Source organism: Meleagris gallopavo, chromosome 4 (assembly GCF_905368555.1).
Source record: "Meleagris gallopavo chromosome 4, MGAL_WU_HG_1.1, whole genome shotgun sequence".
Taxonomy (NCBI): Eukaryota; Metazoa; Chordata; class Aves; order Galliformes; family Phasianidae; genus Meleagris; species Meleagris gallopavo.
In genome coordinates, this window is record NC_139407.1 from 49,642,482 (window position 1) to 49,666,070 (window position 23,589).

At 38.4% G+C, this 23,589-nt stretch overlaps 1 protein-coding gene across 1 annotated transcript; it reads left to right on the forward strand.

Annotated features, from left to right (window-relative positions):
- Nucleotides 1-1,683: 1,683 nt before the first annotated feature.
- Nucleotides 1,684-23,033, forward strand: RELL1 (RELT like 1). The gene is made up of 7 exons (XM_085223334.1): nucleotides 1,684-1,887; nucleotides 10,736-10,963; nucleotides 12,718-12,789; nucleotides 13,964-14,021; nucleotides 16,492-16,731; nucleotides 17,383-17,570; nucleotides 20,458-23,033. The coding sequence occupies exons 1-6, from the start codon at nucleotides 1,800-1,802 to the stop codon at nucleotides 17,561-17,563; spliced, it is 867 nt and encodes a 288-aa protein (XP_085079460.1). The 5' UTR covers nucleotides 1,684-1,799; the 3' UTR covers nucleotides 17,564-17,570; nucleotides 20,458-23,033.
- Nucleotides 23,034-23,589: the final 556 nt, after the last annotated feature.

Genomic DNA, 23,589 nt, shown 5'->3' on the forward strand with positions numbered 1-23,589 from the left:
ATAGTGCTCTTTTGCTAGACTCAGAAAGTGCTTATCTCTGGAAAGGTGCTTTTCCCTTGTTACAAAGAAGGAAAAGATCTATTTTTATTTTTGCTTGTCAACATGTTTATCTCAGGTGTTAAATCATCATGATCTTTTCCTAGGTCTGAAAAAGACTTACATACAAATAGTGGCTACAATGTGTACCACGAATAGAGCTGACCATCAAGCACGCAGCAAAAAGTTTAAAACTGGTTATTTCCAGAGTTGCAGTCTCCAGTGCATTCTATCAAGTATGCAAATGGTACCAATCTACTGTTTTTTAAGAACATATTTTTCTGTGCATTTTCTTTACCATAAAAGAAGATGGGGGGGGGGAAGGGGAGGGAGCTATATGGTATGGGGGGCTGATGGCCCCAAACAAGGAGGTGGCAAACTGGTGTGCTGGATCTAGCTGAGAATAGCTCTAGCCAGTGGCTAATAATGATATTTCTGAACAAATTGCTAGTACCAGATGAACAAATCATTCAAGAATGTGTATTGCTTTATAATTATCCCAATGTTGTCTCTTTAAAATGAGTAAGAGCAAGTAAATAAATAATTTAGATCAGAATAATTTAGAGTAATGTAACTAGAACAAATGGGAAGATGTAATTGCCCCTGCCTTGATACAAGAATACAATTTATGATTCTGTAATTCTACTTATGCTGCCATGGCAGTGGAAAAGTCCACTTACAGATGCCATGGTCTAAACACCTGAACTGGCTTACCAAGATGTAAACCTATGCTGGTGTTGAGCTGTGTAGAATCAAGGAATGTAGGTGTAACTTTGAGGCTTTGTGGATGGGAAGAGGTCAAAAGGTGAGTGTAAGAATGGTGTCCCTGTGAGCTGAGTGCTAATTAATGAAATCACGTGAAGGCTGTGTATATTTGTAAGAGCCTGCACGAATGCTACAGCGGCGGTGGCACCTTCCGTAGGGCCATGTGGCACCGTGTGTCACATCCTGCCCCACTGTTACACTGTGCGGCTTCAACCCAGCTGTGCCAACAAGTGCTGTTCCTCTGGTGTGGGTAGCCTCTCGCACAGAATAGCTGTCCCCACAGATCTCCTTGGCCTTTGTGCTGTGCTCTGACAGTGAAGATCCTCCAGAGACACAACTCAATCAGCCCTTGTGAGAAGCTCTGGGCAGCCCCAGGAGCATGGTGCAGCACCCGGTATTTGGGAGCCTCTGCAGTGCCATGTGAAGCAAGCTGGGTGAGAGAAGTCCACCAGCCTCGGGAGCTGCTAAGCCCAATGCTGTGCTCAGAATCATCCCTGTCTCCATCTTGCCTCCCACTGGGTCTTGGCACTGGGCTTCCAGTGGTAAGGTACTGGGGAGCAGTACAGTTGTCAGCTGGGCTTACAAAACCATCCTTTTATCAGCTTGCAACGTCATTAGAGCACGGCTGAGGTTGGAAGGGACCTTCAGCTCCCTCTAGCCCAGCTCCAGCCAGGGCACCAGAGCACATGTCCAAGGGGGAGATTCCACAACCTCTGGACACCTTGTGCCAGTGCCCCATCACCGCACTAATGCTTCTGCATTCGATGCTGACTAACTTCACACATTTGCCACAGGAGCACACAAGAAACGCCTCCTCCATTCTTCAACACCAAACCGAGGGCACCCAGCCGCGCCGCGCGCCGTCTCACCCAGCACCGCCCCGGGCCGCCTCCGCGCAGTCGCCGTGCGGGCAGGGCGCGCCTCGCAGCCTGTAGGCTGGGCCGGGCCGTGCAGTGCCGGGCGGCAGCGGGACTGTCAGCGCGGAGGAGGTGCCGGGTATGGCTCCGCCGGCGACGAGGAGGATCCCGCCGATCGCTCCCTCGCTGGGCACGACGGCCGTCTGGCTGGGGAACCGCTCCGATCTCGGTGGGTGAAACGTCGAGCCGGGACCCCTCTGCTTTCCCGGGCGCTTTCACCGACCCCGCCGCCTCTCCCCGGGGGTCGTTACGCTCTCCGCGACGGGAGCCGGCGGGGCAGGGGCCGCTCGGGGTCGGGCCGGGCCTGCGGCAAGCTGCCGCGGCGCGGGGAGGGGGGCAGCCTCCTCCTCGCTCTGCCCACGCTCGACCCCTGCGCTGCCCAGGCCGAGCGGGCGGGAGGCAGCGGGGTCTCCGCCTGTCCGCGGTTCGGAGCTCGCGGTGCCGCCCGCTGTGCCGGAGCGCGAAGCTCCGCGGCGGCGCGGCCCTTCGCGTCGCGACAGCTCCTGCTGCCGTGCGGCTGTTCGGTCTGGGTGGGCCGTGGGTTGGGTTAAAGAAAAACTATACGGTGAGCCGTACAAGTTCTCGTAACCGTTCTGTAGTCACCTTTATTTTGAGCCGGAGTGGCTGAGTGACTCACAGAATATAAACGATTCGAGGAACAGCTTCTGCTTGGTTGTCCGGTGTGAGGTTAAACTTGGCTTTGTGTTTAGATTTTAGAAACTCGGTTTGCTGTAACCCGTTAGTGCTCCGAATCTGCTCACACAGAGGAAGTTGCTCCTCAATGACAATTTCTGTGTTTATACCTAACCCCAGACGTTGCGATACTGGTAATCTCAAAGCTGAATGTCTCCTGCTGCTTGTGTTGTCTGAAGTGCGAACTGTTAAATGTAAACTCACTGGAAGACAGTCCTTGGCTGCTGGCTGTGTCTGTGGGTGCCTCACACCGGCAACACATTACAGCTATGTGGCAGAGCATGGCTGAGGGTGAACGGCGCGTGTGAGAGCAGGCAGAGGCAGCAGTTAGCATGGCTGTGAAATCTAGCATGAAATTACTAGCATGAAGTTAGGCACAAAATGCTTTGAATCCTTCTATATGCCCTTTGTCAATCTGTAATTAGTGCTTAGCACATATCAGCTTGGTCCAAAAGGGTTTGAGGTGTCCACCACCTGCTGTTTGGCTCTGAAAATAAAAGGTGTGGAAGCCTTGTCATCTAGCTCATTCCTTCTCTTCAGGAGAGCAGAAAGAAGTAAGTACCAGTAGGCACAACTGAGACCTGTAGAACAATGCTAAATATGTTGTCAGACTTCTTCTTCCCAACTTCGACCAGTTTCAGTGAAAGAACAGCCAGCCTGGAGTTGAGATCTGTGTTGACCATTAATTGGCTTTGCAAGGCTTGAACACTTTTTTTCAAATCTTCTATGGCAGATGTAAGAAAGGAGAGTAATTGCAGATGTTCCTTCTCTTGTTGAGCTTGACCACGTTTTCCTCCTCCTCCTTAAGAATGCTCGAAAGATTAGTGTGTGTTTGTGTGTGTGTGTACATATAAATTAGATTGCTCTTCTGTAGATGATACTTTGGCATATTGTTGCATGTTCCTCAATCTGTTGGGATGGCCGAGCAGTTTGCTACTGGCATCTTGAAGAGAATGCCTGAAGGCATTCTAGTAAGCTGCAGGATGGGTGTGCATAGGCTTGTAGGTACTCTTGAAATGTTTATACCCAAGATTCTATCGCTGAGCACTTTTCTAGGGGAGTTGTAAGGCTGTGTGCATCAGTGGGACTTGCTAACGATACCTGTGATTTCATCATGTGCATCAGATGCACTTTTGAAAGAGAACTGTTGCAAAGTGTAACAGAAAATGCAAAAGGTAAAAAAAAAAAAAAAAAAAAAAAAAAAAAAAAAAAAAGGGATTTCTTTCTCCTTCCTCCTGAGGTTTGCCAAATGCTTTCTGCTATACTGTCACATGGAGGATATGCTGGTTTTAGTTAAAAATCTTTGACTGATTTCAACTAGTGTGAATGTTTGCACAGAACCATTGATTTTATGTGTTTGGTAACATTGCTTTAATGCTGCTGGCACTTATAAATTTCCTAATGATATGGAATAGTCTTAAACATCTGATGTGTCCTACAGGGATCCTTTATTTTTCTTAGACAGCCAAATGGGTAAAGTGCACTTCATTAATTGCACAGAATGCATACTTTATTTGAAAGCTGAAATTTAATGGTAGGTGCTCCAACAGAAATACAAAACATTGTAATGCTGATTAGCAGCAAAGCATGAGATTCTGATCTGTTTTCTGTTTGTTAGCTGCGTCTTCTGGATGGATCAAGTCTCTCTTATTGCTGTACGTAGTGCAATTTATTCTTTTTTTGACAGGGCTGAGCTGCTGTTGATATTTTTGTCTTTGTCTTTGAAGTCTTAATAATGCTAGTGCCTTCGTGATGTGATTGCCCAGACAGACAAAGCAACTGACAAGATTAGTTTTCACATGGGATTGCATAAACCACAATGATTTTGAATTGCTGAGGGTCACAAGCATTATACGCTACTGCTTTTAGCTATCGTTGTTAATAGGACCTGTTCATGATTAGGAGGTATCTCCTCTTTGAGCCCTTCTTGCCAGCTTTCAGGGAAGCCTATGTACGACCATTTTTTGTGGACAGCTTGTTGAACTGTTGATGTAGCATGTGACTGGGAGAGAACTCATTGTGGCAGTGACCTGACTCACAAAGTTTGGTGGAGAACGCTCACTTTCCAGACCTTCTGCAGAATGTACCCTTGATATCATTGTAAGTTATGTGATAATTTCAGTAAGCCAAAGCTTCAGTTTATAATGTGAGGACTCTAGCAGGCTCCAGTTTGAGGTATGATGAAAGACTTGTGGGTTTGTGGGTTTGAATGTGATGCTGGGTAGTAAGGATGCAGCTAGGTGTTTTAAGATAGGTTATCCCTGGGACTGGCTACGTACATCTTGCTAGTAGTGACAAGGAAGTAAAGCTAGTTAAAAGTATTTAGAGCTACTGCTGAGTGACAGCACTGGCACAGGCTGCCCAGGAGCTGTGGGCTCTCCTCCTTGGAGATCTTCAGAAGCAGCCTGGCCATGGGCCTGGGCACCTGCTTTGGTGTCCCTGCTGGAGCTGTGGCTGGGCTAGAGGGACCTGGAGGTCTCTGCCAGCCTCAGCCATGCTGAGCTTCTGTGAGCCGTGTGGCTGATTTTTCTGTGTGCTTGGTTGAATACTGCTGTTGACAAACCTAATGAAAGTTATGAAGTTTGTTCCTAGCAGCAGACCTTAAACAACCTCTAGGGCGATTGGCAGCGCTGCTACTAATTGTCATCTTCTTTTATCATGTGACTTCCTCTATCTCATCAGACTTCCTGCTTATTTCACTTCTGTTTGTACGTTCTGTTTACTACAGGATAGCTAGAAGTGAAGCAGAATTGAACATGTTGAATGTTCCTCTTAAGTGATAGCTTTTTTTTCCCGTTATTCAGTTCATGGATATTCCCCAAAGTGCCATTCCCTTTAACAATAGGTAAAACAGATGTTAGGCAACAGGTTGCCTTCACTTGCTCTTCCTCTGGAAAACACCCTGTTTAACCTATTCCTTGTTACCTTTCCTATGGTTTCCTCTGGTCTCCCCTATAGCTATCACCTTAGTAGTAAGACAGGGATGTAAACTGTGATTTAAAGCTCTTGTTGTAACTGTGATTCAGGATGAAACACAGAGACAGATATTTTGGGCTTCTCCTGGAGGTAGGAAGTGTCACAGTTTGATGCAGCGTGAGCATACTTCTGTCAGAGTCAGAAGATGAAACACTGGCTATGGTGGCAGCTGCTGTTCCCATGATGAAAGGTAAGCTGAAGTGGGAATTGCCTGCTCATTTCTCTTTGTGGCATTGCCAGCTTATGTGGGCCTTTCATAACGCTTGTAAATCATTTCTGTGGCCACACAGTGAACTGAATGAGAAGTGGTCCAGGCATTAAAGAAATAAAAACTTGCAGAAAACACCCGAACAAGTCACTTTTTTGAAGTTATTCTGAAACTTGAGTGATTCCTCCTTAACCATGGATGAGTGAAGTAACACATAAATGAACAGGGAGAGAACTGCTGAAGATAAGGCTGCTGCTGAGACATTACAGCTGTGCTTAGCTGAGGTGTCTGAGCAGATCCTATGCCTTAACTGAATGCTTCATTTGTCTTATATTGCAGTTAAATAGGTTGTGCAGTGATCGTACTTGATTTCTCTAACAATTCAGTTAACATCAAGGCCAACAATAGTTTGTTTCTGTATATTTAGATAGAAAGCTATATTTCATCTTCATGCCTGGAAGTAGGAAATATGATCATGCAACTTTTTGAACTACAAGGATAAGATAGTAAATATGTATGCAGTTATTTATAGTAGACTGATTGCTAGAACAATCAAATTCATGAAATATAAACAAAGCTCTTTAAAAGGCAAGCCATGAGAAATAAATGACGTGGGCTTAATAGGCAAAATCTGGCATAACAAAATAGGATTCTTTATCAGCAGGGCAGAGAGATTACATCATTGTTTATGAGCTTCTTGCTGTAGATTAAACAATAAAATAACTGGAATGTGCTTAAAACAATCCATTAGATGTGTATTATACTCAAGGTTAGTATGGGAGATTTAGAAAAATAGACAGTGCCTTATTTTAATGATGAATTTTACATTGCTTATGTAACAACTAAACAGATACAAACTTTATTGCAGAAAAGATTTTCTTTTCAGCCATCTGAGTTGTTCTTTATGCAGTATTAAATCTTTCAGGGGCTTGTGCTTTGCTCTTGGAAATATTTGAGAATTGCCTATTTAGATCATTGCTAAGGGCAAAGCTTTGAGCTGATTGGAGCTTCATCAGGGATGTCATAATGATCGTGCTAAGTGAAATCTTTTCACACTGCTAAAACCAAGGAGAAAGTAATTCTGAAGCTTGGTATGAGCTGAGTTTATTAATGTGGCTAATAGGTATAAATGAAATAATTGTTCTGACCCTCCATCTGCAAAGGAAGAAAATGGTGTGTGCTGTTGCCTTTGCAGGATCTTTAGCTCTGTGTGGCAAATAGTTGTCTAGGAACAGCTAATCCTGCTCTAGGACAGCAGCATGAAGTGGGATGGCCTTGCTGACGTGCTTCAGTCCCTGTTTTCTGTGAGTCTGTGAAACTAAGGGGGAAGGAGGTTTGCTACAGAGCAATACCTTTGTGTATGTGATCCACTCCAGCTTTGTTATGTACTATAGCCTTCAAGATATCATGGTCTTCGATTTAAAAAAAAAAAAAAAAATTTAATTAAACATTACCTTGCTAACATGGAGAGAAGACCGTTTAAGTCAAATATTAATAGATCAAGCTCAGGCATATAAAAGCTGTAATTAAAAAAAAAGGATGAATTCTTTTTTCCTTAGTTGGCCAACTTTTTTTCCTCATATATTCTATTTCTTAAAGGTTTTGTAATATATTCTTGAGCCATTGCTGAAATGGAAAGATAGAAGAACAAAGTGAGTAGTGATGATTGGAACCAGTATAAAAGAAAAGTTCTTGACCGAGGCAGACTGACTTTATATTTTACTTTTTAGTTAAGGCTTAATTAAGGGGAGAGAATACTTAAGATCAATGACTGAAATGTACTTATTCTTAAGCAAACAAGGCTACAAGGGATCTGAATTAGTATCATGAATATAATCTGCGATTTGTAGTTTAAGCAGCATTTAAAATGTGCCAAGTATTGCTCCTAAATGTCTGTATTTGGAGTGCATCTTCAGGTAATTTTGATATGTAGACTGATAGTCTGCACAGGCGTATGAAAACATCAGTACAGGAAAAAGACCACAGCAAACTGATTTCAGTAAGTATTGGCATGAATCAAGGAAGTCCTGAATTTTCAGTGAAAATCTTTGTGAGGCAACAAGGTACATCATGAGAATGGGGCAACTGTCACCATTCTGTTAATAACCATAACATGCCTCGGAGGAAGAAGAACAGGGATTATAAAATGAGTGATGCAGCTCTGACTAAGACATGAAATGTACTGCTCGTACCCAGGCAAGTCATCGTCTTGTATTACATCCTAAATGCTGAAGTTTCTGAGAGCAGAGTTCTTGACACATGGGCGGTGTTTGGTAATGAGTGCTGAGTGCTTTGCTCTGCTTACAAGGTGGAATACAGCAGCAAGTATTTGATCCAGGCAATCGTTTTTTTCTGGAATATTTTTTGTTTTGCTTCTAGTGAATTTTTATATCTCTGATCATTTAACGATGTCATCAGGAACAGTTTTTGTTCTGTGTAGATTACCTATTTACATGTAAAAAAATAAATCATTTTTTTTTTGTTAAGGAAGATACTTTTTAAACGTGCTCATACCTTGTTGAATTTTAATGGAACAATTAGATTTTTAGATATCTAAAGAACTGAATAAAACTTGAGTGGCTCATTTAAATGGACTAGTTTGTTGGAGTCACTGTTAATATGTAAAATATTTTTTCCATTTAAAATTTTGTCTCCTGCCTAATTCTAAAGCTTTTTAAATTTCAGTCTAATTAGTAGGCTAATCTGTATTGCTGAGCATTGAGTTGATACACCACGAGTTTATTCAACACCCTTCAGTCAGAAAAAGAAGGTTTCAGTATTGGCTCATCTATGGCATTTTTAAGGTGTTTTTAATTTTTTTTTAGCTTGTATAGGCTACATTTATCTTTTGAGAATTTTTCTAAGTTGTCATAACCTTTGATGGCAGACTGCAGCTGAAGGGTTTTCTCGTTGGTATTATCAGGTGGCAGCCTGGGAGCAGAAATGCTCAGTGAAATCAAAGAACAGATTGTAGGTTTAAAAAAAAAAAAAAAAAAAAAAAAAAAAAGAAACCAGGCAAGTGGTTCCTTCCAAAAATCAAATTTATTTCAGAACTATATCCAAGCACTACTGACATGAGAGAAGAGGAAACTCATAAAGATGAATTACTTGATTGCCTTGATAGAGCACTCTGCAAACCACTGCTAGTGTTGCTTCACTGAAGCAACTGCTTTAAAAAGTAAAGGCTTTCTAGGGCATGTTTTTCTTCAACAGTCTCAGTCAGCGATCCAGTTTAAAACTCTTTTCAGGTTTTTGGCCTGTTGGGTGCAAAGTCAGTGGGGTAGCAGAGAACTGAGGGGGGAGGGACCTTGTGAAGTGGCTTTGCATTTGGAGAAGCTGTGAGGAACCACAGCTTGGAGGCCTGGAAGCACTCGCTCTCTAGGGTTTGAAGTAGGGGTTACCTGCCATGGTCATGGAGGAAAGTCAGGAGGAGATTTCTTAGGGTAATGCTGCTTTTCTCACAAAGAGACATAGAAAACATAAAGAGCGGGATTTATCTTGTGGCCCTCCTAATACGTCCTTCCACCTCTTAGTTATCCTGAGTAGTAAGTTGCTGTTGATGTCTTTGAAGTAGTGTGCTGTGGTTTTCCCGTTTGTTCTTAAAATGGATAGCGTGCATCAAAATTCTAAGCACCTGCTTTTTTTCCTTACATTAGCACTCTTCGTGTTCGGATCTGTTAAGATCTGTTAATATCTCTCTGAGGTTGTGATGTATGCTATTTCAGTTGGATTTCTAAGATTCTGAAACAATGCAGCGATCAAAATAGTATTTGTTGTAATGGCTTTTCTCCTTCCTGGTTAGTAAATTGCCTGATGAAGTGGGGAACTTTGGATATGTTGGAAGCCGACAAGACCAAACCCATTCTATTTTAATATATTAAAATGTGAATTAAAAATTCTTGCCAAACAAACTGTAAGCAACTTTTTCAGTTATGATTCTGTTTATCCTTTGTCTTTTACTTCTCTGTCATGTAAAACAATTGCAGTTTTTAAGTGTTATCTTGTTCAATTCTTCTGTTGCTCAATTGTTCTGCCCAGGTACAAGTTAAAGCTATTGAAGATTACATACCTAGTAAGTTCTACATACAGATATCTGCAGCATTGCTGGCCTTTTTTGAAAAAAATGAATAGCTTTCTTTTTTTGGGTTTGTATACAAGCTAGGCCGTCTGGCTCTGTCTCAAGCAAACATCCTGAGGTTTAATTTTAACATTAGAGTTCATTCAGCCTCCAGAACTATTCAGATGTTTGTTTGCATTTCCTTTAGTTTTCTGCATTCCCACTGTTGTGTAGCACATTGATTCAGATGAATACTTAATGGTTTTTAAAATTTTATTACTTATACAGCTGGCACAGTAGAAGTAATTTTAAAGTAATGGTCTTTCTGTAAATTTCTGGAGACTCTTAAATGTGTTTTTTTTTTTTTTTTTTTTTCAAAGGGAGGAGTTAGATGACTTTGGGTATTTCTGTTGTGAAAGCTTCAGTATCACGTAATTGGTATTCTGATGAATCTTCAACCCATTTAGTAGCAACATTATGAGTTACCATGTCTGTTTTAATACAAGTAGGTAGAAAATATGCTAAAATGCGTAAGAACTTTACTCACCTCATTTTGTTGCCGTTCTTTCCTACTCTAAAAAAAAATAGAGTAGAATATTTTTGCATGTTTGGAGGTTATAATGTAAATCTTTATTATGTATAGTGTGTATACATAAACTTAGAGACTTCGAAGGAATTCTGAGTATGCAAACATGTATTTGGATTTGGTTGAACAGTTGGACATGGTTGGAATCTGTTGTATTCTTCTAATTCCGTTGCCAAGGAAAATTCAAGGATATTTAAGTCTGATCCTTTTGTCAATGCTAAATCCTGTGCTTTTTATCTATTTTGCATGAAGTTAGGACTTCAGGAATAGTACGGAGTTCTCCTCACTGGTGAGAAGGAGCACTTGCGGTGTTTTGCTTTCTGTGAAATACTCTGGCCCTCATGCTGAGATTGGCTAGAATACCATTTGTTTTACCCCATCATATTGAAGAAATATCATGTGGGTGTTCTTAGTACGTGGTTGAATATTTGTAATTGTTTTATGCAGAGAAGATACTGACTGTTAGTGGCATAAACTCTGTTTATTCCATTATGTAGGTGATGTACAGGCCTTGGCAAGCCATGATTTACCGACAACTACTGTGACAACTGGCAATAATAACAAGCCTGAGAACCTAGAGTATGTTGCCTTTGTATTGGTGCCTCTTTTCTTCTTCATGGGTCTCTTGGGGATCTTCATCTGTCACGTCCTTAAGAAAAAAGGGTATCGCTGTACAACAGAGGCTGAAGAAGTAGAAGAAGAGGAAAAGCCTGATGAAAAAATAGGTAATCAACATGTCTAAAAAAATATTTCTACTTATTTATAAAGATTGCAGCCAATACGGAGTGGGTCTTTTTGTGGGTCTTCTGTCATTCTTCTGTCTAGATTAGATATCATACAGTATTAAGAGAAGTATTTTTATTACCATTATGTCTGTTGGTTTTTGGTCTTTGCTAGTCAAAGCTTTGCCAGTCTTCCAAACTTCCCACATGAGTCCTTTAGAACAGATTAAGAGCTTATGGAGAGATCAAGTATCCAGCATATTTGTTTGTGACAGTGTACTGAAGTCACCACATCCCTTTTGTGCATTCCATCTGCTGCTGAGAGAAAGTACTGGACATCAGGGAGTGGTGAAATGCTGCTGTGTAAGGCCTTAAATCTAAGATTTACGTTTAGCAACTTAAGTTTTATTCGTGTTGCGTTGTCTTTCTCATCTCCCCTCTCAATATAAAACTGAGCCTTTGGGTGGGCATTCTCTTTTATGTAACGCATGCTGCTTATATTTTTTTTTCTTAAAGATACTTCTATTTTTCTGTTTGTACTCTTGTTCTGTGATTCCTTATTCCTGTTTTCCGCTGCTCTCTTTTTCACCCCAGAGAAGAATGCTATCTGCAGCATTTGGCTAGGTAAATAGAAAGGTCAAGTCACTTGTAAATGCTTCAGGCCTCTTCCTTTCTCCAAAAAGATAGCATCTCCTCAGGTTCATAGTAAGTGCAAATTACAGTGCCTCTGTGGTAACAGTAGAGTCATATGCTGCAGTAATGATCTGTCATTGTGTTCCTAAGCAGTCACTGCCCAGGCAATGTACTAAAGCTGTGTATCTGTTTAATCTGCTGGTTCAAGGGAGGAGTAACAGTAAGGTGAGTGGTAGTGAGAGGGGGCAGCTTCCAGGTCTTCTGAGGAAACAGGTGTGTAAGCTGCTTTCAAAGTTGTAGGCATTGGGGTGAAGAAGATGAAAGGTGGGGTAAAGAGAGAAGGAAGCCCCAAATTTACTACTTAGAGGCAAATTTAAGGCCTAGCCTATCAAACTTGCTTCCATCTTCTGATTACTTATTTTTCATTTTAAAGATAGCCCTAATGTCTACTAAGTAAGATGTGCTTTTTAATTTATTTTTTTTTCACCAATCTTTGTGTTTTGAGATTATTCTGGGGAAACTTCCAGCATTCGTAATGAGTGCAGTCAGCTCCAGAAGTACTAAGTTTCTCAGTTACATGTGACCAGAGGAGCAAGGAATTTAAGAATCCTAAATTAAAAAAAAAACCCACCTTGCTGTTGTAAGATTAAATTGAATCCCTTTTATTCTAGAAGCTGATAATACCTATTTTAAAATATGAGCTTGAGATGGTTCGATTTGTTGTTGTTTTCCTCTTTATGTTTAGGATTAGAAATACTGCTTTCTTTTATATCTTCTTATCTAACTAGCTATAAATAGAATTTTGATGCATGTTCATGAAAATATTGAACTTCTTCAAGCCTTAAAGAATGTTAGAGCTGATGTGTAGATTCCATAAACTTAAGTTTCTGGGCTTTCTTGAATAAAGACCAAAAAGTCTCATCTATGTTTTCTCTCCAAAGTGACAGTAGATCTTGCCATTTTCTTTCTGTAACATCTTCAGGTGTTGTTTTTTTTTTTCTTTCTTTCTTACTTTTTTTTTGAGGTGGGGTGGTTTAGTGTAGTTTATTTTTTAAAATAACGTTGTTTTTTTTTTTTGTTTTGAAAGACCAAAATATTGACAAAATATTTATTTCATTGCACAGAAATGAATGAAACTGCGCATGAGAATAGTGACACTGTAGGACAAATTATTAACTACATTATGAAAAATGAAGGTATAGTATGGTGAAATTAAAGTTATGAGCCTTTGTGGTAGTATCTGATAAATATATATATCTGTAAATATTGAGAAGTATGGCATGTTTGTATGTTTTCATTTAATAGCCTTTTTGTATGTGTATTCTTTGAGATTGCCTGCAGGAGGCAAAAATTCCAAGCAAAGTGGAGATATTTTTTGATTATTTGCAAATAATTTTGTATTGTAAGTTTGATTAATGCATTTCTAGATCTTCTGTTAACTGCTGGGGCATTTGATTTATTTTTTTTAATAATATTTTTGCTTGTTTTTCAAAGAAAAGCTTAAGCTTGTTTTCTTAATGGCAACATTTAAAGCATGTGAATTCTAGTGTTTTGACCATATTGAACATTTTGTCTGGAAATAATTCCCGTGGCTGTTTGATGAAAGACAGAGTAGACTAGCTCTGACTTGGAAATTCAGACATGATATCTTCCTGTACTGTCTGCACAAAGTAAATGATAAAATGGATACTATTAGAAAAAAGTAAAACTATGCGCAAGTGGCCTGAAAAGTGCTTGGTTAGTTCAGAACACTTTTACCAGTCAAAACAACCTTCGGAGGAAGGAGGAGACTGCATGTTTTTATAGTATAAGAAAGTTTAGCCTGTTAATTTTACATTCGTATAAATTCAAGTTCTCCTAAGCCTTGAGCTTGCCTTGAGTTACTTCTCAACGTAGCCTTAATCTCAGAAAAGGTTTCTTTTTGTTGGTGTTTTCTTCTTTTCCCTTAATGACTGCTAGGGCTTAGTGCTAGTGTGTTTTTCATCACAGTTGGGTTTTGTTTTTTTGGTGCCTTTTCTCTTACAGTGCTGCATAAGTATGAGGTGATGATAGTCTGTGATCAAATGAATGTTTTTAAAATTTTCAGTGATCTTGTGTAGGAGTACTGTGCAGATGGCTGCTATATAGCTTGTAGTGGGGCAAAGCTTCGTGTGCAATATGAGCAGTAATTTTAGTAGCTTATGTTAAGAAAATCCCATCGAGGTATGTAAACATTTTTGCATTAGTCTCTTTCATGCCTTTTTGGTGATACAGATAATGCAGCCATCTTTCTTCTAGATGGAAGTTCTTTTAGCACCTTTAGTTTTGTTGTTTGTTTTTCTAAAGTTAGAGCTGTGCATTTTTGAAGAATTTTATTTATTCTCATTACAGCAAATGCTGATGTGTTAAAGGCCATGGTAGCAGATAGCAGTGTCTTTGAACCCGAAAGGTAATTGCTCAACTTTTTAATGTGTGTTTCCTGAGGCAACTAAAAATGCACCCTTTCAAAGGGTTTTATTTCCTGTGCACTTTGAAGACTACATCACTTCCTTGAGTTGTCAGCCAGGAGTATAATAGCTTGATTTCCTTGTTGCGTCTTTGAGCTCAGTGCATTTTAATGTAAGCCCCATGATAATATCTTGCTCTTCTGGTTATATGTTCTAGGCCTGTCAAAACGATTTATTGCTTTCTTGAGCTAAAGATTTGCAGAGGCTGCAAATATTTGTTTACTTTAGGATGCAATTACTTCCAAGTTGGTTTAATCAAAACTTGGTGATTTGAAAGAGGCAGTGCTTGCTTCATTTGTATGGTTGCTAGCTTTGAACAGTGTCTCTTTCAACGTTTTACTCTTTTTGCATTATAAATTTGGTAACATACATTGGCTGGCCTACCTCTTGGGCTTCCTTCCACTGCACACCTGTTTAAAACTTCACATAGGGAAAGTAGTTTGCCCTTTAAGTAGCAAAATACTATTTAATTAAACATGCCTATGTCTGTATCTAAGTACCTTTAAACTGTATCTATATTACTATATTCTTCTTATGTCATCCTATATTCCTATTCAAGGCAGAGAAAATGGATATTGAAGTAGCGAAGTAGGAGTGTATAGTTTTAGCAAAACAAATAATGTGCAACCATTTATCTCCTATTTTAATGATGAGAGGCTTGGTTATTGAAGAAACTCATTTCAAATTTAACAAAATGAACTCTTTGAACATAAAAATGATTTTGGAACTATTTTTTCCTGGTGCATCACAAATATTTGGTAGGATTTTAACTCAGACATCTTGTGTAGGTATGTGTACTTTGAAAGTTTGACCACTGTTTCAGTGAATTAAAATAGGAAAATGGGAAGGGACTGTGGTCTTATGAGACTACCAAAAGGTACGATGATTTGTTCTTACATTACTTCTGACAGATGCTCCTGAAGCCTTAGTAGCGTGAGTGCAAATCCCTTGCACTTATTTGTATGTTCAGTCCACTGTGAAACACTTCCTAGTGATAGAAATAAACATGGTGAAGTTAAATCTGCACTTCTGCTATCTAAAGTCATTTCTTCTTGTCTTTACTTCGAACATGTTAATTGGATTTTATTTCCTTTTTAAGTTTCTTTAATTTGTTTGAAGACCACTGAATGCCTCATGACGATGTGTTTGTTCTGAAAATAAACATCTAAATAGCTCCAGTCTTTCATTGGCAGACTTAATTTCTTTGTTCTCCTTTGGAGTTACTCTTCTTTGTTAGAATTTTTCTAGAAATAACATTCCTAAAACTGGATGAAACATTCCAGCTAAGGCATGATTAAAGCTCAATAATGTGACTTTATTAGGTTGTTATTTCCATGGTGATAAAAAATTGTTACTTTAAAGCACCTACATCCTAATGATTCATGTTCATCTTGTGTTTTTTACCTTCTTTTTTCTGAAGAATGAGTATCTGGCTAACTGCCTCTTTTTTTAATGTTTATTTCTGCTAAAGCACTGAAATTTGTGTTGTCCCTACTGTGATACATCCAGTATTCTTCATAAGATTTCTCAGTGTGTGTCTTTCTCACACACACACTTTCTTCCTATCATCCTCATTTCTTTGCTTGTACTCTACAGATAGTATAGGTAACCCCAAAATTCACAAATAGTTTAGATTTTTCTCTTCCATTATTTAAAGAACTATTTAAAACACGGAATATGATCTGGACCAGAATGACTGCACTGAAAATGTCCTTTCAGTATTACAGTAATCTGATAAACAACTTTCTGCTTGTCCTTTTTCAGGAGCGTTCTGTCGTAAGTTGTAGTCATTTTACCCGTAACGCATCGAACTCTGTCTTGCTTTATGAGAATACTTTGCCTGACTATGGAGTAATGCTGAAGTCCAAAAAAATTTTTGCTTTTTGTCTGTCCTGCCTGTTTCTCTGTTTTAGAAGAAATTAATTTTGTGGGTTACTCTCAATAGGTGCATTTTGTTCATTGTAATGCTTTTTCTTTTTTTACGGGTCCTTTAAAAAGCAGCTTTCTGAAGCTTTGGCTGAATGTTATGTTAATCCTGTTTGATGACAGATATTTAGTTTTGCATCAACACAATGTTGTGACAGTGTCTTTCTGTGAGTTCTTAAAAATAATAGAACAAGTCCACTTAAACTATTGTTCTCAATTTTAACTTGATTTTTTTTTTTAATTTCCTTGTACTTTCTGTCAGTTATGTTAACTATGTGATTGCAGATCCATTCATTCATGGAAGTGATTTTTGAACTGTGAAAACATGGTATTAGAGGGAACATTAATTCATGTATCCTCACAAATAAACTATCTTTCAGAAAAGTAGTTTATTCACTAGATGCAACTGAAGGCTTTACTTTTTATTTTCCTTTTAAGAAACAGGATTTAATAGTATACTTTGCATTTCCTTTATACTTCCTCTAGCCCCATGTCTCCTAACACTCCTGGAAGTCCAACAAGTCCAGGGTCTCCTTTGTCACCTGGTGCTACTCCACTTAAACACAGCTGCAAAGGCCATCACTTACATACTGTTGGAGGAGTAATAGAGAAGGATGTTTGTTCTCGCTGTAGCCACAAACGGTGGCATCATATAAAACCAGCTCATAAATCCAAAGAACACAGAAGAAGTCGCCTTGGAGAAGTTACAGTACTTTCTGTGGGAAGGTAAGATTTAATGCCAGTTCACTGTATCCTTTTCTTAGAGTCACTGTAGTGGCCCACATGGGATCATTAACTTTACTCATTTCTAGAACTAGTGATTGATTTTTATTTTATTTTATTTTTAATCCTGTTACTTGTAAACTAAATTTATTTCTAGAGGAAGTGAACAAGACTGTTCTAGAGCCCTGTGAATGATTAGGCATCCGCTCTGGCTGCAAATCCAAAGCTATAGTTCTGTTGACACAGTCTAAATGTAATAAGGATTGCACGTGAATGAATTCCTTTTTCTTAATTTGTTATTTCTGGATTAAGTGTGAGGTATAGAAATAACTTCATTTTGTTTCCAGTTATTTTTAATTTCCATCTTACACAGTAGTTGTCTTAGGAAAATTACTTGTCTAGTGGCATAGAATCTGTGGATAGTTTTAAAAACCAAGTCCCTGAGAAAGTCATTCAGCAGCAATGAGTGTTTATGGGTAATAAAAAGGAAGATTGCTCTGAAGTGAACGTGGGTCTGTGTGGGTGTGTGCTCAAACTTCATGGTCCTGGGATTCTCCTGTCTAAAAATGTGTGCATATCCATATCCTGGCTACACAGAATGACCATGGTAATATCTAGGGACATGCAACTGAATCTCGCTTTTGGTCACCTCAGGTTTAGAGTCACAAAAGTGGAGCATAAATCTAATTCCAAAGAACGGAAAAGCCTGATGTCTGTTACTGGGGTGGAGAGCCTCAATGGTGACATGCCTGCCACGCCTGCGAAACCCGAAGCAAAAGAAGCACCTGGCACGCCTGTGAAAGAGGGGACGCAAGAGAGGAGGAGCTCAGAGTGAACTGCAGGTATGGCACTGCGAACTAGTGAAAGTGATATGCTGGGAAACAGACTAAGGCAACCAGTAAAGAGAAAAAAGGTTGTGAATGTATCTATTCTGTGTGAAAACTCATCAGGCAATTTTGAAAGTCTGCAAAAATTATATTTGATCATTCAGTTAATTATTAAATTGGTAAAGCCTAAAATATACTCTGATTTTTTAATCTAATTTTTTATTTAGACCTTAAAATTTCAACAGCTGTAGAAATAAAAGCTACTTCATGAAGGTATCATTATCAATCCAAGATATGCGTATAATTTTTCACAGTAAGTGGACAGTTCAGTTCTTAGTGGCAACGTGCTGGTTTCCCAAAAGAAACAAATACTGCTGACTGCTTATTCACTGGAATAATTGCAGTGCTTCTTCATTATTCTCACTGATACTGCATGTCAGCTGGCTGCTTATTGGATACTTCTCTGATAGATCAGGAAGGCTTTTAATAAGAATAGAGATGCGTAAAAATTCTCACATCACAGTCATCTGTGATAGGCTATTAAACCAGGAGGATGGGGATTCTCTTGAGGCATTAAAATTTTGTAAATTGCTTAATGGGATATCATGCTGAAAATGTCTGCCATATTTTGGAATGCACACCTGGTGGGGGGAGGGAGGGGAAGAGAAGAGACTAATGGGGGAAACCTAGGATGTAGTAGTTGAAAATGTAGGGGGGGAAGATGTAACTGATCATCAGTTGGAGGTAAACCATTTTACAAGGCAAAGACAATTTTACACAACTGTGACATGATGAGAGACTGACCTTTGGGGAAGATGGGAGTTCCAGCGTAACAAAATAAAGGCTCTATATTTGAAGGAAGTGAACAAGTGACAGAACAAGTACAGTGATAGACTCTTTCTATAAAAGAAGATAAAACGGTGTCTGCTCAGCCCAATTTAAAACTTTCAGTAACCTCAAATATAACAAGGAAGCGCACTATTGAAAATTGAGTATGTTCAAAAAAACTACCAACACCCAACATTCTGTAATTCCACCAATTTAAAAAGGAAGACAAATTGTAGAGCTGGCTTGCTATACAGTGGATTACTTCCTCCTAACATTTGCTGTGAGCACAGAGATAAATGAGTGTTAAACTAAGAAGAATGTATTTATCTGGATGCTGTCTCACAAATATTTTTTTCTTTAACTGAATGAAGTAGGAAATATCCTCTTCCCTCACTGGCTGCATCTGAATGTTCACGTGCAGCTGGATTGGGCATGAAGGTCTGTGGTGGTCTTTTTTTCCAGTATTTCCAATGAGAGATCAGACTGTTACAAATTCATTCTTTGACTTATGAGAAGGTAATTTGTCTTTTAACATGAAAATTAGCAAGAAAAGGGCATATATGAAAATAGTTTGTTCCAGTACACTTGTGATTTGAAAAGTTTGTTTTCATCATCTAGAAATGCTTTATGCCTGTTTCGTAATTTGTCCTTTCCCAAATCAATGAAAGCTGTTCCTTTTAAGTACCTAAACATTGTTCCTTAAGTTTGAACTAATAAGTGCTTTAATCTAAAAATAAGCTGCTCTTTAGAGTAAGAATAATATAGCTATTATTTAAAAAAAAAAAAAAAAAAAAAAGTGTCCATCTTTGGTGTTGTTTTTTTGTTTTTTTGTTTTTTTTTTACTGTAGAACCTCCCTTAGGATTTAAGATACTGCCCTTCTTGAAAACAAATATTATAATGGCAGAGAAATGACTCAGGGGAATCACTTGTAATGGCCTCTCCAGTCCAGCAAAACTATTTTCTAAACTTGGGAAACTAGCCAGGTCTGTTTGCTCTGCGCCATGAAGGAAAAAAAATAAAAATAAAAAACCCCAAACCAAAAAAACTCAGCTTTTGTCTGAGCGCTTAACATTCTGTTCTCTAGTGTGGTTCTAGATGAGTTTTTGTCTGCTGTCCGTAAGTAAGCAGATACTAAGTTAGACTTTCGTTTCAATTACTTGTTTCAGACTTATAATAAAGTATTATAGCTTAATTTACTGACATTGAATGGATAAGGAATGTTTAGGACTTCTGTGCCTGTAGCTCATAAATGTATGATTAAAAAGCACATTGTTTTGGAGAACATGGCTCAGATCTTCCAGTGTAGAGGACGAAGGGAGGTATAAATGTGCATGTAAGTGCTGCCAGAAAAAGGTTTGTTCCAGCTTTTTGGAGGCACTAGATGGGTCCTTGTGCATTAAATGGCTATAACTGAGTTCTCTGTGAGATGAAATCTCTTGAGTTGAGCAGAATCTTTGCTGCTGGTTGCTTGTGTTCACTGCTACCCTTGAGTTCAGTTTCGCTTCCCCTAAACTGACATATTCTTAGTATTTTCTTGAAATGAGCTCTGCAGTGTTTCAGCTTATCCTTCCATCTTGCTGCCTGCATCTTTTATACTTAGCATATCTTCTGTCTATCTCTGAGGTTCATGATCTTGAGCGGATTCCATTTCATCATTTCAGTTTACTTGAAATATTTTTACTGGCACATGAAAAACAAGTAAATATGGAGCAGATACTTAAAGTCAAGTATTTGAGTTCCTTGGCAAGCTACTAAGAAAACAAAAACTTAAGTTACTGCTGTGCTGCAGCTTTGTGATGTTTGCCATTTCTGGTATCCCTTTCTAAGTTGCGTGTGCTTTACACTGATGTGATTTATTGGTTTGCTGGTGGTTTTGTCCATCCTTTTCATGATTACCAGCTGAAGTTCTAGCTTTTCTCTTTTCTTATTCTAAGGCTTGTAATGCATAACCACCACACTAAGTAATTCTTTTTTTTTTTTCTATTTCAGAACATCTGTTTTTAATTGACGTGTTTATTCTGCAACTAATTTTTCTCCTGGACTTATCTGTGAAATTACTTTCTTGTTTTGCAGGCGGAACTTCTAAAAGAAGTTAGTCAACTAGCACTTTGGAGAAAACAGAGGACTCCCAAGAAACGCATTCTTATTTATGGAAATGTGTTTATGGCACTGTAGTATTTTACAAATTTTGTGATGGCATCCATGCAAGGTTAAATACTTACTGATTTTTATTGGTGAAAAAAATATTAAGATTTACACATACATACTGTTGTGCAGTGTGGACCTCATACCAAAAATTGAGCTTCATCTTCAAAATCAACAATACATATGTTTTTGGACAGGGAAGGTAAAAAGTCTTACCAGATAATTTTTTTCTTCATACTTCACCCCTCTAGTCCATCTGGATTTTTTAACTCTGTTGTTCCCTTCCAGAGTTCACAAATACTGAAGATGAAAGTCAGACTATGGAAGATGAAAAATACTCTATTAATCTAAATTTTAGTAGCCAAGCAAACCACACACACACAAAAAAAACATTTTCAGTCTAATCTGCATGTGTGCAGACATGCAGAAGTATGTAAGCCTTCCTGACTTAATTCACAGTACAGAATGGCTTAGCTATACGCAAATGTTAAATGATGCTGTCGTCCTTATTCCCATTACCTTAATAACTATTTAATATTAGGCTAAAGAGTGTCTTCTTCTATGCACTTGGGTGAGCTTTTGGAAAGGCCACTTTCATTAAGACCATTTGTTCTCCAATTTTCTTGTAACTACTTAGTTGTATTTGCAGATTGTCTAATAGCTTTGCCTTTCTCTTTTGTTTTTTTACCCACAGGTTCCTTATTAAGCTAAGGCAACATATTTGAACCACTAGATAAGGATATGGAATATTTGTCATTAAAAATTTATGGAGTATGTACTGAAGTACTTCAGAGTGGCTTCAGAGGGTAGCAGTTCTCACTGGTACTGAAATCTTAAGCCATTGTTTCACTGCCTTAATATTTTGAGTGTGATCTACTGCTAAAAATACCAGTGATGGTTTTGTGATGTTATTTTTGTGTCTACTTATTATGACCTTTACAATCTTATTGCTTTATTTCGGCAAGGCAGGGGGAGGGGACCTTTGCAATACTTCAGCAAATTTTGCTATGTGAAAGAAACTGAAAAATAACATTTTCTCCAAGTGCCTAAGAATATAAGCTGTAGAGTAATACAACGTAGTAGAGATTATACTATTTTCTGAGAACTATACATTAATTTAATCTAATTTATGAACTCTGTGAAGATCAGTGCTTCTTTTGAAATTGATTTGTTTTAAATTGCTTTCGATCCTTTTTGTCCAAGTGTTCTGAACTGTGCTTTTCTTTCAGATCTGAGAATCTTCATCAGCGTATGTAATGTTAACAATGTGTACAAATATTAAATTCATATTCATTTTTTTAATCATATTAGGTACTCCCACATCTTGTCAGAGAACTTTATTTGATGTTTGCTGGGAAGTATGTGCTATGATTGCCTTCCTTGTATCATTTAGATATTGACAGATCCAATTATAGAACAGCTTGGGTTGGAAGGGGTCTTAAGGATCATCTGTTTCTGCCTCCCCCTCTCCCCCCCCGTCCTGGGCAGGTTTACTGCTTGCTAGGTCTGAATGCTTCTCACAGACACCATATTTGGTTGGGGGGAGGAACAAACAAATAAAAAAACAACAACAAACAAACCCCAACCAAGCTCCTGAAAAGAAATGATGGTTTATTGTGCTTTTTAGAATTGATATTTTTAGAGAGAACTGCTCACTGCTCATTCTTGAGTACCTAAAATAACTCTGGCCAGGACTGGTACTTGAGTGTTTAGTATCCTTGCTGTCATTAATTTAAGTCTGGTTTATAAAATCTCTTTGATATTTAACAAACTACGAAGCTCGCCTTATAGGCATACATTTGATAGATTCTTGATTTTTTTCCTTCTTCAAACTTCACTTGATTTCAATAAAAAGCTATTTATTCTAGAAGAGTTTAATTAGTGTTGGTTATAGTAGTTAACTTTCAATTTCCAGTACATTGAGAGCTATAAGTATAAAATGTTATTGGAAAAAGGGAGTATTGGGCAAAGCTGAGCAGTTTTAAACAGTTTTCAGAAAGAAGATGCACAGTTACAGACTGTCTCAAGAGCTTTAAAAAAAAAATAATAATAATAATTTGATGGTATTGTGTTTCAATACATGGAGAGCTAGTATTGCAAGGTAACATACTGAAAACTCAAAAGAAGTTTAAACAAAAATGTCCTATTTTTTTACTTAATTTAAAAGTTCTTCCTATTTTGATTCCATTTGAATTATGTAGAATAAAATCAAAATGTGTTGGATATGTAAAACATTGTTTGCCTGTATAAGTTACTTACATAAGGTATTGTAAGACCTGGTATGTGCAAGAACTGAATTTGTACATTGCTTCTTCAGTAAGAAGATTCAGAAGTGGTGCCTGTTTTTATTGCCTTTAACACTACACTTTGCAGTTTTGTAGTGATATGGACATTGCCATATTAGTCAGCCTTTCTTAAATTTGCATATCAGATGTATTTTTAACAAAGTAGTTTATATACAACTTTTGTACTACCAAGCAGATAATAAAAGATTGATTCTTAAACTCGCTTGTGATTTCTTCAAACCTGCATCATTGTGTGGAACTTGACCGTTACACATTCTGAGCTTCTAATGTGTAATGTTAAGCTCTTTGCACTACGAGTTTTTGTTCGTGGAGGTTAGGCTGTTGTGTGATGGTCTTCCTTACTATTTTCTTGGCAAATAATATACTTGCTCTGTATTTATCTTGGAAAGAAGAAAATACAAGCTTTACTCTGAGCTGGTATCTGTCTGAAGACCTTTTGCCTTTAATGTATCAGGGCTATTAACTTTTTATTGTATGTGATGTTGAGCTTTTAGAAAATATGCAACATTCTCATTATTCTCAATTGTTTTTTGTAAGGTATGGAAAGAAAAAAATACAAACGACAGGAAGCTCTTTGCAGTTGCTTCCTCTGTGTCTCACAGTGATATTACAATGCTTAATTTGTTACATTATGTTCTCACAGATGACTGCAGTCTGCAAATGGCATTACAATGAATTTTGCTGTATGAATAGGTGAAGTAAGCTCAAAGCAAGATGTTGTGGCTAACTGGATGTAATTATCAGTGTACCATCC